At 39.6% G+C, this 13,498-nt stretch overlaps 1 protein-coding gene across 2 annotated transcripts in view; it reads left to right on the top strand.

Moving 5' to 3' along the window:
* FSTL3 (follistatin like 3) overlaps nt 1–13,498 on the top strand; it is a 171,182-nt gene that overhangs the window by 125,563 nt on the left and 32,121 nt on the right. For both annotated transcript variants that reach the window (XM_073651187.1, XM_073651196.1), the window contains exon 4: nt 10,504–10,731. In XM_073651187.1, the coding sequence (XP_073507288.1) occupies nt 10,504–10,731 (228 nt within the window). The remainder of the gene's footprint in view (nt 1–10,503; nt 10,732–13,498) is intronic.

The following is a 13,498-nucleotide window of genomic DNA, read 5'->3' on the forward strand; positions in this document are numbered from 1 at the left end:
GTAGAATATGTGTGAAAGAAGTCTGAGCGTGACAACAGGAAAGCTCTGGAGCAACATTTTATTGGGTTTTTCTTTTCTTTAAACAAAATTATGGCAAACACACTGTTAGTTTTATGGAGACTTTACCATTTATTTGCAGAGGTGATTATGGGGAAATATATTTCATTGAACAAAAAAAATATTGTAAAAGGAAAAACATGTTCCTGTCATCGGGCAAATTTCTTAGTTATGTTAAGTTGATAGAATCAATAGTTGCAGAAATGCTTCCCTTGCTTTATTCAGTTAAAACAAGGGTTTTAAATTTTTTTGTATATTTTTTTTCTTCTTTCTTGTGTTTTCTTGGAAAGTGAAAATGAAGAAACATTTTGTATTCTTAAGAAAAGCAGCAGAAATCAGTGTAAACACTTGGCAGCAAGAGAAGGAACAGTCCGTCCGTTCAAACACATGTCTTACATCTCCCTAACTCCTCCAGCTTAAAGAAACACATTGATAGCATTCATTCACAGCATAGGGAAGCTAGCGCAAAGTTATTTAATATGGCTGCTGAATGGAATTATGTAATGCGCTCCACCTCCAATGCTGGTAGGTTCAGGAAAAAAGCAAGTTTCTAGGCAAGTATATCTACATAGAAGAAATTAGCAGTGTTAATTAAGAAAATGAAATACCGGTAATATGGGATTAATCCAATAATTTATGATCTTGACTGTGTACAGAGGTTATATAGGATTAGGAAAACATGGATTTCACTTAAGGCCTACTTCTCACATCCGCGTTTCCAGTATGTGTGGCATCCATTTTTTTTCACGGATACCACACGTACCCATTATAGCCTATGGTGCTATGCACATGCCTGTGTTTTTACATAACATACGGAGACATGGTAATTTTTTTCCGGCACAATGACCAGAAAAAATTACAAGGGCCAATACAAGTCTGTGGGTCCATGAAAAATACATAGAGCACACGTAAGGCATCAGTGTACAGTCCATGTGCTGTCCGTGTTTGACATTGCAAAGTATAGGAGAAGCTTCGTAATTTATTTCTTTATCGGAAAAACACTGATGGTAAAAATGTACACACTGATGACACACTGTTGACACACTGGTGGAAAACACAGGTATTGGTGGGGAAAATAAGTATTTGATACACTGCCAATTTTGCAAGTTTTCCCACCTACAAAGAATCAAGAGGTTGGTAATTTTATCGTAGGTACACTTCAACTGTGAGTGGCAGAATCTAAATAAAATTCCAGAAATTCACATTGTATGATTTTTACATAACTAATTTGCATTTTATTACATGAAATAAGTATTTGATACAATTTCATAAGTATTTGATACAATAGAAAAATAGAACTTGGTACAGAAATCTTTGTTTGCAATTACAGAGGTCAGATGTTTCCTGTAGTTCTTGACCAAGTTTGCACACACTGCAGCAAGCAGTGAGTTTCAGCTCCCTACAAAGATTTTATATTGGGTTCAGGTCTGGAGACTGGCTAGGCCACTCCAGAACCTTGAAATCCTTACAGAGCCACTCCTTAGTTGACCTGGCTGTGTGTTTCGGGTCATTGTCATGCTGGAAGACCCAGCCACGACCCATCTTCAATGCTCTTATTGAGGGAAGGAGGTTGTTGGCCAAAATCTCGCAATACATGACTCTATCCATCCTCCCTTCAATATGGTGCAGTTGTGCTGTCCACTTTGCAGAAAAGCACCCCCAAAGTATGATGCTTCATGGTTGGGATGGTGTTTTTGGGGTTGTACTCATCCTTCTTCTTCCAAACACGGCGAGTGGAATTGATACCAGAAAGCTTTATTTTGGCCTCATCTGACCATATGACCTTCTCCCATGCCTCTTCTGGATCAACCAGATGGTCATTTGCAGACTTCAAACGGGCCTGGACATGTGCTGGTGTGAGCAGGGGGAACTTGAGTGCCCTGCAGGATTTTGATCTATGATGGCGTAGTGTGTTACTGACGGTAATGTTTGAGACTGTGGTCCCAGCTCTCTTTCGGTCATTGACCAGGTCCTCCCGTGTAGATCTGGGCTGATTCCTGACCTTTCTCAGAATCATCCTTACCCCACAAGGTGAGATCTTGCATGGAGACCCAGACCGAGGAAGATTGCCAGTCATCTTTTGTTTCTTCCATTTTCTAATAATTGTGCCAACAGTTGTTGCCTTCTCAAGCTCCTTGCCTATTGTCCTGTAGCCCATCCCAGCCTTGTTCAGGTCTACAATTTTGTCCCCAGTGTCCTTAGACAGCTCTTGATCTTGGCAATGGTGAAGAGGTTGGAGTGTGATTGATTATGTGGACAGGTGTCTTACACAAGTTACTAGTTCAAACAGGTGCAATTAATACAGGTAATGAGTGCAGAGTAGGAGAGCTTCTTAAAGAAAAACCAACAGGTCTGTGAGAGATAGAATTCTAGCTCGTTGGTAGGTGATCAAATACTTATTTCATACAATAAAAGGCAATTTAACCCCTTAATAACATCTGACGTACTAATACGCGTCTGTGCCCTGGGACTTAAGAGCCAGACCCGTATTAGTACGTCATGGCGATCGCGCGCGCACACAGGCTGTGCGGGCGCGATCGCCGCCGGGTGTCAGCTGATTGTCACAGCTGACACCCGGTACTATGTGCAGGGAGCGGTCCTGCACCGCTCCCAGCACATTAACCCCCGCGATGCTGCGATCGAAGTCGATCGCGGCATTGCGGGGGCAAGGGGAGGTGATCGGCGATACTCACCTCCTCTTCCGGCTTCCAGCGCAGTCTGCAAAGGCTTCCCGGGTGTTGCCATGACGACCCGATGTCGTCATGACAACATCCGGGTCACCAGAGAGCAGGAAGATTGCTTGGGCATGCGCAGTGCATCTCCAAGCAATCTTCACACTGTGCACTTCTGACAGCCTTCATGGCATAGGGATGGTGCTTCATTCCTGTGCCATGCAGGCGATCAGAAAAAAAAAAGTGAAAGTCCCAGAGTGGGACAAAGTAATAAAGTGTATAAACTGTGTGAAAGTGAAAAAAAAAAAAAAAAAGTGCAAAAATATTATAAAAAAATAAAAAAAATAATACACCAAAAATAAAAATATAATGTACCCATCAATAAATATTATTATAAAAAAAATAAAAAAAAAACAATAAAAGTACACATATTTGGTATCGCCGCGTCCGGAACAACCTAACCTATAAAACTGTCCCACTAGTTAACCCCTTCAGTGAACACGGTAAAAAAAAAAAAAAAAAACGAAGCAAAAAACAATGCTTTATCACCATACCGCCAAACAAAAAGTGGAATAACACGCGATCAAAAAGACGCATATAAATAAAAATGATACCGCTGAAAACGTCATCTCGTCCCGCAAAAAACAAGCCGCCATACAGCTCCATCAGCCGAAAAATAAAAAAGTTATAGCTCTCAGAACAAAGCGATGCTAAAAAATATTTTTTTCTATAAAATAGCTTTTATAGTGTATAAGAGCCAAAACATAGAAAAATGATACAAACCGCTGTAAACGTACTGACCCGAAGAATAAAGCTACCTCATCAATTTTACCACACGCGGAACAGAATAAAAAAAAAAAAACAATTCCTGAATTGTTGGTTTTTGTTTATTCTGCCTCCCAAAAATCGGAATAGAAAGCGATCAAAAAATGTCACGTGCCTGAAAATGGCACCAATAACAACGTCAAGTCATCCCGCAAAAAACGAGCCGTCACATGACTGTCTGCCAAAATCTGGAAAAATGATAGCTCTCAAAATATGGCGATGCAAAAACTAGATTTTACAAAAAATGCGTCTTTTAGTGTGTGACAGCTGTCAGTCATAAAAACCCCATATGATTCTGGCATTGCTGTAATCACACCAACCCGAAGAATAAAGTCGTCTAATCACTTATACCGCACAAGGAACGGCGTCAAAAATAAACTCTTGGGTTAGGATTGGGCTAGGGTTAGGGCTGTGTTTGGGGCTAGGGTTGTGCTGGGGCTAGGGTTGTGCTGGGGCTAGGGTTGTGCTGGGGCTAGGGTTGTGCTAGGGCTAGGGTTGTGCTAGGGTTAGGGCTGGGGTTGGGATTTTTTTCAAAAGTAAGAAAAAAAGATGACGATATGGCGACTAGTGTTGAGAGCAAGTGCTCGCTACTTGAGTTTGCATCGGGTGCTCTGGTATGCATTGAGTATCGTGGGTATTTGAGTGACATGCTCGAGTCTCTGCCCCATATGCTTCGCGGCCAAAAAACTTTACGGGGATTGCCTGCCATGCACGAGCGATCCCCGCATGTTTTTTTTTGGGTGTCTAATAGCCGTGAAACATGCGGAGCAGGGACTCGAGCATGTCACTCGAGCACACGCTGTACATGGTGCATACCTGAGTACCCGATGCAAACTCAAGTAGCGAGCACTTGCGCTCAAGAATAATGACAACTTATTCAATATGATGACCTAATGTAAACAAATTCTGTGCCGTACCTCTGGGTTCAAAATGTTCACTATACACCTTAATAAAATCCTTGAGGGGTATAGTTTCCAAAATGGGGACACTTGTGGGGGAGCTCCACTGTTTAGGCACATCACGGGCTCTCCAAACGCGACATGGTGTCCGCTAACAAATTGAATGGAAAATGGGCTCAAATTGTTAGCGGACGCCATGTTGCGTTTGGAGAGCCCCTGTGTGCCCAAACATTGGAGCTCCCCCACAAGTGACCCCATTTTGGAAACTAGACCCCCCAAGGCACCTATCTAGATGCATAGTGAGCACTTGGAACCCCCAGGTGCTTCACAAATTGATTCGTAAAAATGAAAAAGTGAAAAAAAAAACACTTTTTCATTTTTATGAATCAATTTGTGAAGCACCTGGGGTTCCAAGTGCTCACTATGAATCTAGATAGGTGCCTTGGGGGGTCTAGTTTCCAAAATGGGGTCACTTGTGGGGGAGCTCCAATGTTTGGGCACACAGGGACTCTCCAAATGCAACATGATATCCGCTAACAAATTGTCGGCTCAATTTGTTAGCGGATATCATGTTGCATTTGGAGAGTCCCTGTGTGCCCAAACATTGGAGCTCCCCCACAAGTGACCCCATTTTGGAAACTAGACCCCCCCAAGGCACCTATCTAGATGCATAGTGAGCACTTGGAACCCCAGGTGTTTCACAAATTGATTCATAAAAATGAAAAAGTGGGTTTTTTTTCACTTTTTCATTTTTACGAATCAATTTGTGAAGCACCTGGGGGTTCCAAGTGCTCACTATGCATCTAGAAAGGTGCCTTGGGGGGTCTAGTTTCCAAAATGGGGTCACTTGTGGGGGAGCTCCAAAGTTTGGGCACAGAGGGGCTCTCCAAACGCAATGTGGTGTCCGCTAACAATTTGAGCCGATTTTCCATTCAATTTGTTAGCGGATACCATGTTGCATTTAGAGAGTCCCTGTGTGCCCAAACATTGGAGCTCCCCCACAAATGACCCCATTTTGGAAACTAGACCCCCCAAGGCACCTATCTAGATGCATAGTGAGCACTTGGAACCCTTAGGTGCTTCACAAATTGATTCGTAAAAATGAAAAAGTGTTTTTTTTTTCACTTTTTCATTTTTACGAATCAATTTGTGAAGCACCTGGGGGTTCCAAGTGCTCACTATGCATCTAGAAAGGTGCCTTGGGGGGTCTAGTTTCCAAAATGGGGTCACTTGTGGGGGAGCTCCAAAGTTTGGGCACAGAGGGGCTCTCCAAACGCAATGTGGTGTCCGCTAACAATTTGAGCCGATTTTCCATTCAATTTGTTAGCGGATACCATGTTGCATTTAGAGAGTACCTGTGTGCCCAAACATTGGAGCTCCCCCACAAGTGTCCCCATTTTGGAAACTAGACCCCCCAAGGCACCTATCTAGATGTATAGTGAGCACTTGGAACCCCTAGGTGCTTCACAAATTGATTCGTAAAAATGAAAAAGTGTTTTTTTTTTCACTTTTTCATTTTTACGAATCAATTTGTGAAGCACCTGGGGGTTCCAAGTGCTCACTATGCATCTAGAAAGGTGCCTTGGGGGGTCTAGTTTCCAAAATGGGGTCACTTGTGGGGGAGCTCCAAAGTTTGGGCACAGAGGGGCTCTCCAAACGCAATGTGGTGTCCGCTAACAATTTGAGCCGATTTTCCATTCAATTTGTTAGCGGATACCATGTTGTATTTAGAGAGTCCCTGTGTGTCCAAACATTGGAGCTCCCCCACAAGTGACCCCATTTTGGAAACTAGACCCCCCAAGGCACCTATCTAGATGCATAGTGAGCACTTGGAACCCCTAGGTGCTTCACAAATTGATTCGTAAAAATGAAAAAGTGTGTTTTTTTTTCACTTTTTCATTTTTACGAATCAATTTGTGAAGCACCTGGGGGTTCCAAGTGCTCACTATGCATCTATAAAGGTGCCTTGGGGGGTCTAGTTTCCAAAATGGGGTCACTTGTGGGGGAGCCCCAAAGTTTGGGCACACAGGGGCTCTCTAAATACAACATGGCGTCCGCTAATTATTCAAGCAAATTTTACAATCAAAAAGTCAAATGGCGCTCCTTCCCTTCCGAGCCCTGCCGTGCGCCCAAACAGTGTTTTTTCCCCAAATATTGGGTATCTGCGTGCCCAGGGGAAATTGCACAACAAATTTTGGGGTCCATTTTTTCTTGTTACCCCTGTGAAAATAAAAAAAATTGGGTCTAAAGTAACATTTTTGTGAAAAAAGTTAAATGTTCATTTTTTTCTTCCACATTCAAAAAATTCCTGTGAAGCACCTGAAGGGTTAATAAAGTTCTTGAATGTGGTTTTGAGCACCTTGAGGGGTGCAGTTTTTAGAATGGTGTCACTTTTGGGTATTTTCTGTCAAAAAGACCTCTCCAAGTGACTTCAAATGTGATGTGGTCCCTAAAAAAATGGTTTTGTAAATTTTGTTGGAAAAATGAGAAATCGCTGGTCAACTTTTAACCCTTATAGCTGCCTAACAAAAAAAAATTTTGGTTCCAAAATTGTGCTGATGTAAAGTAGACATGTGGGAAATGTTATTTATTAACTCTTTTGTGTGACATATCGCTCTGATTTCAGGGCTTAAAAATTCAAATTTTGAAAATTGCAAAATTTTCAAAATTTTCGCCAAATTTCCGTTTTTTTTCACAAATAAACGCAAGTGATATCGAAGAAATTTTTCCACAATCATGAAGTACAATATGTCACGAAAAAACAGTCTCAGAATCAGGGGGATCCATTGAAGCGTTCCAGAGTAATTACCTCATAAAGTGACAGTGGTCAGAATTGTAAAAATTGGCCCGGTCATTAACGTGCAAACCACCCGCGGGGCTTAAGGGGTTAAATATTTAAAAAATAATAATGATTTTCTGATTTTTATTTTTAGATTCTGTCTCTCACAGTTGAAGTGTACCTAAGATAAAAATTACAGACCTCTTCATTGTTTGTAGGTGGGAAAACTTTCAAAATTGGCAGTGTATCAAATACTTATTTTCCCCCACTGTATATGTATTATACAGACATGTGAAGGAGGTCTAATAGAAACATCACCAACCCTGTCCATGGGTTGTCTGGTATTGCTACTGTTGAAGTTCATGGAGCAACATATTTAGCTTTATAAATTTATAAAATTAGGAAAACATTTCTTCTTTCTTTAAAAAAAAAAAACATTGTCACGCACAGCCTGTGGACTAATTATTATAATCGTTTTTTTCTTAAAGAAAGCAGCCATGTTTTCCTAATTTTATTCAATTATAAGGCTAAATATGTGGATTTCCTCATTTAGTTATTTTACTCACTTAATCAAGCACCAATAATTCCACAGTGCTTTCCTGACATCAGCATTGCTGTCCCCATTGGGTCTCACAATCTCAATTCCCTATAAGGATGGTTTTGGAGCGTGGGAGGAAACCCATGCAAACACATGGAGACCATAAAAACTCCTTAGGGATGTTGTCCTCGGGATTTGAATTCAGGATCCCAGCATTGCAGAGCGACAATGCTAATGACTAAGCCATCGTGGTGCCTCATATTGCTCTATGAGCTTTAAACTATCAACTGGCTGCTTCATTCATCCCTCTAAAATACATTAAAGAATGAAAATAGAATTTCCACCAAAAATGTAAAACAAATTAGTATTCTGTAGTAAAGTTTGGAAATTATGTTTTAATGACAAGGAGTGGTCTTTTTATTTTCAGATACACTTTGAGCAATCTGTTAAAAGGAATCTGTCAGTAGGATAAACTTTCCCACATTTTTCTTAACATGTATATGAGCTGTTAAGATCTATGGGCCAGACACAGATCTCACTGAGAATCTGCTTCAATAGCTTATTTTAAATGAAAGGGGGCTTTAGCAATAATTAATGATTGTTTGATCATCTCCTGATCTAACGGCAGAACTGTGCCTGATTGCAACTAATACTTTTTCATCTTCCATTTCAGAGGCAGCCAGAGTGGGGAGAGGGACAGTGTAGCAGAGCTGAGCTTTATCTCATTAGTGCCACATCTGCAGCTCTAGCTTTATTCTCGCAGTGCTAGTATCTTAGTGGTACTGCCTCTCCACACTTGCTGATTGCCAAAAGAAAGCTGAAGTAGTGTTAGTTGTAATTAGGCACAGCTCTGTAGTGAAATCAGGAAGGCAGACTATCATTCATTACATGTCCCACACTGGTAATATGCCCTTTTATTTAAAATTTAGCTTTGGTAGCAGATTTCCTGGGAGATAGGAGTCTGATCCATAGCTCTTAACAGCTTATTTGCATATTAAGAAAAATGTAGATCTCTCTGGAATAATACATCAGATCGCAGATATCAAGTTATCATTTTATTGATCTGTCTATGACATACATGCCCATATAGACACCTTAGGAGGGTTGATTCTAGTGAAAGATTTCCTTTAAAATGTTTGTTGAGTGAACATACATTCTAAGAAGCTAATTCACAATTGACAATATGGCTCCACTTACTATTTTCACATTTGCAAAAATGTTGCATATTTCTGCTGGCCAGATTGAAGAGCAGATGCAAAGAGTGTTTCTCACTCTGCAAGACCGAGCATATACATGCATTATATGGAAAGCCATTCATTTCAATAAGAGCTATGTAATGCTTCATTTTCTTTGTGGTGGCACATTGAATACTTTCTCCTAGGTAGCCTGTAGATTTCTGTTGGTTTCCGCATTGTGACACTATGTAATTAGATTGACTTCACTTCATCATTCCACCAGTCTATTATTAATCCTTCAACATATTCAAGATCACCAGGAGTGTTGGCCTTAATCTATTCTCTTTTATTGAACACTAGAAATTTTGTATTAACCCTTCACTATTGCAACTAGAGCTGAGTGGATCTGGCGAGCTTCGAATTTTGCTAAATTGCACAAATTTCACTATGAAATTCGATACACAGCGAATCACCATGAATTGAATGTCCATTGTTATGCTCTGGTTTCTGAAAAGACACCAGACCATAATAAATGTAAGATGTAGAAAAAAAAAAAACAACTAATACCACACTGCTCACCTTCTCATTGTCTCCCTTAAAGGGGGTTTCCCACGAACAAAGTACATTTTAATTAATAGATCTGAAAGAATAATAAGTTCCACAATTGGATGTTTAAATCAAATGTTCCTGTGCTGAGATAATCTTATAAATGTGCCCCTGCTGTGTACTGTGTAATGGCTGTGTCTGACCGTGCAGGAACGTGGTCTGATCATTCCACAGCTCCTGGGCAGGGGAGGAAGAGTATACAGACATTACAGCTCGGGATTGCATTTTTTTGTGTGAGGCAAAACATTTCATTGCCTGTTTTTAAGCAATGGTTTACCTCAAAGAAAGAATCATTTGCGATGGGAGATGTGGTATGATCAGGCCATGTTCCTGCACGGTCAGACACAGCCATTACACTGTATATAGCAGGGGCACATTTATAAGATTATCTCAGCACAGGGACATTTTATTTAAACATCCAATTGTGGAAATTATTATTCCAAGATCTATTGATTAAAATGTTGATTACAATTAACTTTGTTTGTGGGACAACCCTTTTAAAGTCTTTGGCGTCGCTTCCTACCCACATCTCTACACATGTGCATTGTTTTAGTTTTATTATTTTTAACCTTTTGTCAGCCTTTTATGACCCTATTTTGCTCATTTAGCGTGAAGTGAAATACAAAAATCCACAATCTAGACAATACAAGTTTTTGTAGAATTCAGTTCCACTCAAATACATTCGCCCAACTATAACTGCAAACATAAGAGTTGTTTCCATTAACCTATAAAACAAACTATTCCGTGAGGGATATTACCCTTTATAGCCCTTAGACTACAAGGGAGGCAAAAGTTCCATTCTCTAATTTATCTGTATACGATATAGAACACAATATTTATTTGGACGCTGTGTAAATCAGTTACTTTGCATAAAACTGTTTATATGAAGTCATATTTGCAATGTCATTCATGTATAATTAATGTAAATGTTGTTAATGTTCTATATCCTCAGAGTCATGTTCGAATGTGGTTTGCCCAGGGACTCATTCATGTGTTGTGGACCAGACTGGAAGTGCCCATTGTGTCATGTGTCGTACTTCACCATGTCCAATGCCTTTTGCCTCTGACTATATGCTGTGTGGGAACAACAATGTCACCTATCCCTCAGCCTGTCATCTCAGAAGAGCCACTTGCTTCTTGGGAAGATCTATAGGAGTCCGTCATGCAGGCAGCTGTGCAGGTATCTAAAGCTAGCTGTTATCATCTATCCTCTCCTGTTTATTGATAATAAAAATAATAGATTCTGTGTTTATGCTTTACCAGGAAAATACAGATAATAAAGTTTCACTATAAGGCAATATTCTATAACTATCTGTAAAAACAGATCAAGTACAGTATATTCATAGTTGTTCAGTAAAAAACGAAAAGAAGAGTTGAATGAGATGATAGCAACACTTCAAAAATCTGAAAAATGTGTACATGTCTGAGGCTTGTTTAATTCAACTCTCTTTTCTGATTTTTGGAGTGGTGCTTTCATCTCTTTTCCTTTTTTTTTTACTGTTGATTTTGGGATTTAAGTTGGCCCTGCTGAGGCTTGCACCCTGCCAATAAGGATTCTTTATAGTGTTGCTCCATTCCTTTGTGTTTTCCTGCTTCATAGTTGTTTACATAGTATATAATTGTTCATATGAGATATCTGCCGTCAACTGTTATCTGTACTGCATAAGAAATTGGTTTTCTGCATTGACTATTTTTATTCTTCTTGTGTCTTGTGTGCAATTCTTGGGGAATATTCTTGCAAGCAGCTAGCCAAATGAAAAAATACAGGTTAGGCTGAGCATTGGCGATTTTTCCCCCAGGTATCTTTTTGAATAGAATTTTTAATTCTCATTCCTAGATTTCTGTTCTAAATATCATAGCTCAATATTCATCAGTATTCCTTTGGTTTCTCATTTGTTGTAAATTGTTCCCTGATCACATCTTTTCAGCATTAGCTTTATTATTTTTGTCATTATTTATCTTGTCATTATTAATTATTATCCTTTTCTCTAATGACATAGTTGAATGTGTAATATATATTGCATTTACATAGAGTATTGCGCAATAGTCTTATATTATACAACTTGTACTACTATAGATTTCTTTGTATATATTGTGTTAGATGTTTACATTTCAGTAGTGTCCTAGAAGTAAAAATCAGATTACTGATATTATTTGTATATGGTAATGAAGAAAATAATTAGTCGGCGTTTTATGTCATATCCTATCATCGACACATGGTCTAAAGGATCCAATCAGTATGTAAGGAAAAAAGAAAAAAGTCAGCTCACCCAGTCGGAGACTGCACGCAAGGATAAGTGGTGCCGCGTGGAGGTAAATCAATTAGGAGATATATCCATGAGTGATTAAGGATTACTATCGGAAATGCGTTTGCTGGTGAAATTAACCCCTTACACCTGTCAGGGTTGTGACTTTTCTATGTATTTGGCCTCTTGGATTTTATATGGATTAATAAAAGGTTTTTTTGCTGGATATATCTTCTAATGTGATTCAATCAGTATGGACCTTATAAACTGACAAAAAAGTGTAAATAATTGATTACTGTAACAAATTAACATAACTAATTGATTAAAGTAACTAACTGATTAACGTATATATTAAATTTATGAATAATCTTTCTTATCTAGTCAACTTATACTATACTAAACACCTACTCTATCTAACCATCCTATATCCTAACTAATAAATTGATGAAACTAACTGGGAAAGGGGGGAATCTATTGATTTATTTTATGACAAAGCTCTTTTCAGAAGCACTTGCTACACTGTTTCTCCTCTGATCGCTCACCGACAGAAGATCAGAGGAGAAAAATTTTTTTATATGAGGCAAATCACCTGAGAAAGTTTATTACTACAACACACTTTCCCAGCTATTGCTGTCATTGGCTAGCATGACAATGAAGTCATCAGGACCTGAACCAATCAGGTCTCAACGAGGTCAGGGGTCAGAGCTAGAATTCTGCACTGGGGCTTGCAGATATGTGAGGGTCTAGATCTCTACAAGACCACAGAACGTAGACAAACGTCAGCGCTACACAAAGCCCAGCAAGCGCTGATATTTAATTATCGTCAGCAGTCGTGCTGGGGTTAATATGTAGCTGTCTCTTTTTAAAGGAACCAAAAGTAATTGGATAATTATCTCAAAAACCCTTTAATGGACTGCATGGACATTTCCATCGCTGATTCCAGGTGTGGCATTTGCATTTGGAAGCTGTTGCTGTAAACCCACAACATGTGGTCAACAGAGCTCCTAATAGAAGAGAAACAGATCATCTTTAGGCTGGAAAAAAAGAAGAAATCCATCAGAGAGACAGCATAAATATTAGGCGAGGCAAAATCAATAGTTCGGTACATTCTGAAAAAAAAAAAAAAAAAAAGTGCATTGGTGACTCAAAAAGAGTTGTACGTCCACGGAAGACAACAGTGGTGGATGATCACAGAATCCTTTCAATGGTGAAGAAAAACCCCTTTATAACATCCACCCAAGTGCAGAACACTCTTCAGGAAGTAGCTGTTTCAGTATCCAAGTCCACCATAGAGAGCAGACTTCATAGGCTCAAATACTGAGGGTTTACCACAAGGTTTAAACCATTAACCAGCCATGTGATGGTATGGACATGCATGGCTTCCAATGTCACTGGGTCATTAGTGTTTATTGATGATGTGACTGAAGACAGAAGCAGCCGGATGAATTCTGAAGTACACAGGGCTATACTTTCTGCTTAGATTCAACCAAATGCAGCTAGGTTGATTGGACAGCCCTTCACAATACAGATGGACAATGACCCAAAACTTACTGCGAAAGCAACCCAGGCGTTTTATAAGGCATAGAAGTGGAATATTCTGCAATGGCCGAGTTAATCACCATATCTCAACCCCATCGAGCAGGCATTTTACATGTTTAAGACAAAACTTAAAGGGGTTGTACCATGAACAAAAGTATATGT

The sequence above is a fragment of the Phyllobates terribilis genome, unplaced genomic scaffold, assembly GCF_046119375.1.
Source record: "Phyllobates terribilis strain yellow unplaced genomic scaffold, ASM4611937v1 Scaffold_1__5_contigs__length_1240528914, whole genome shotgun sequence".
Taxonomy (NCBI): Eukaryota; Metazoa; Chordata; class Amphibia; order Anura; family Dendrobatidae; genus Phyllobates; species Phyllobates terribilis.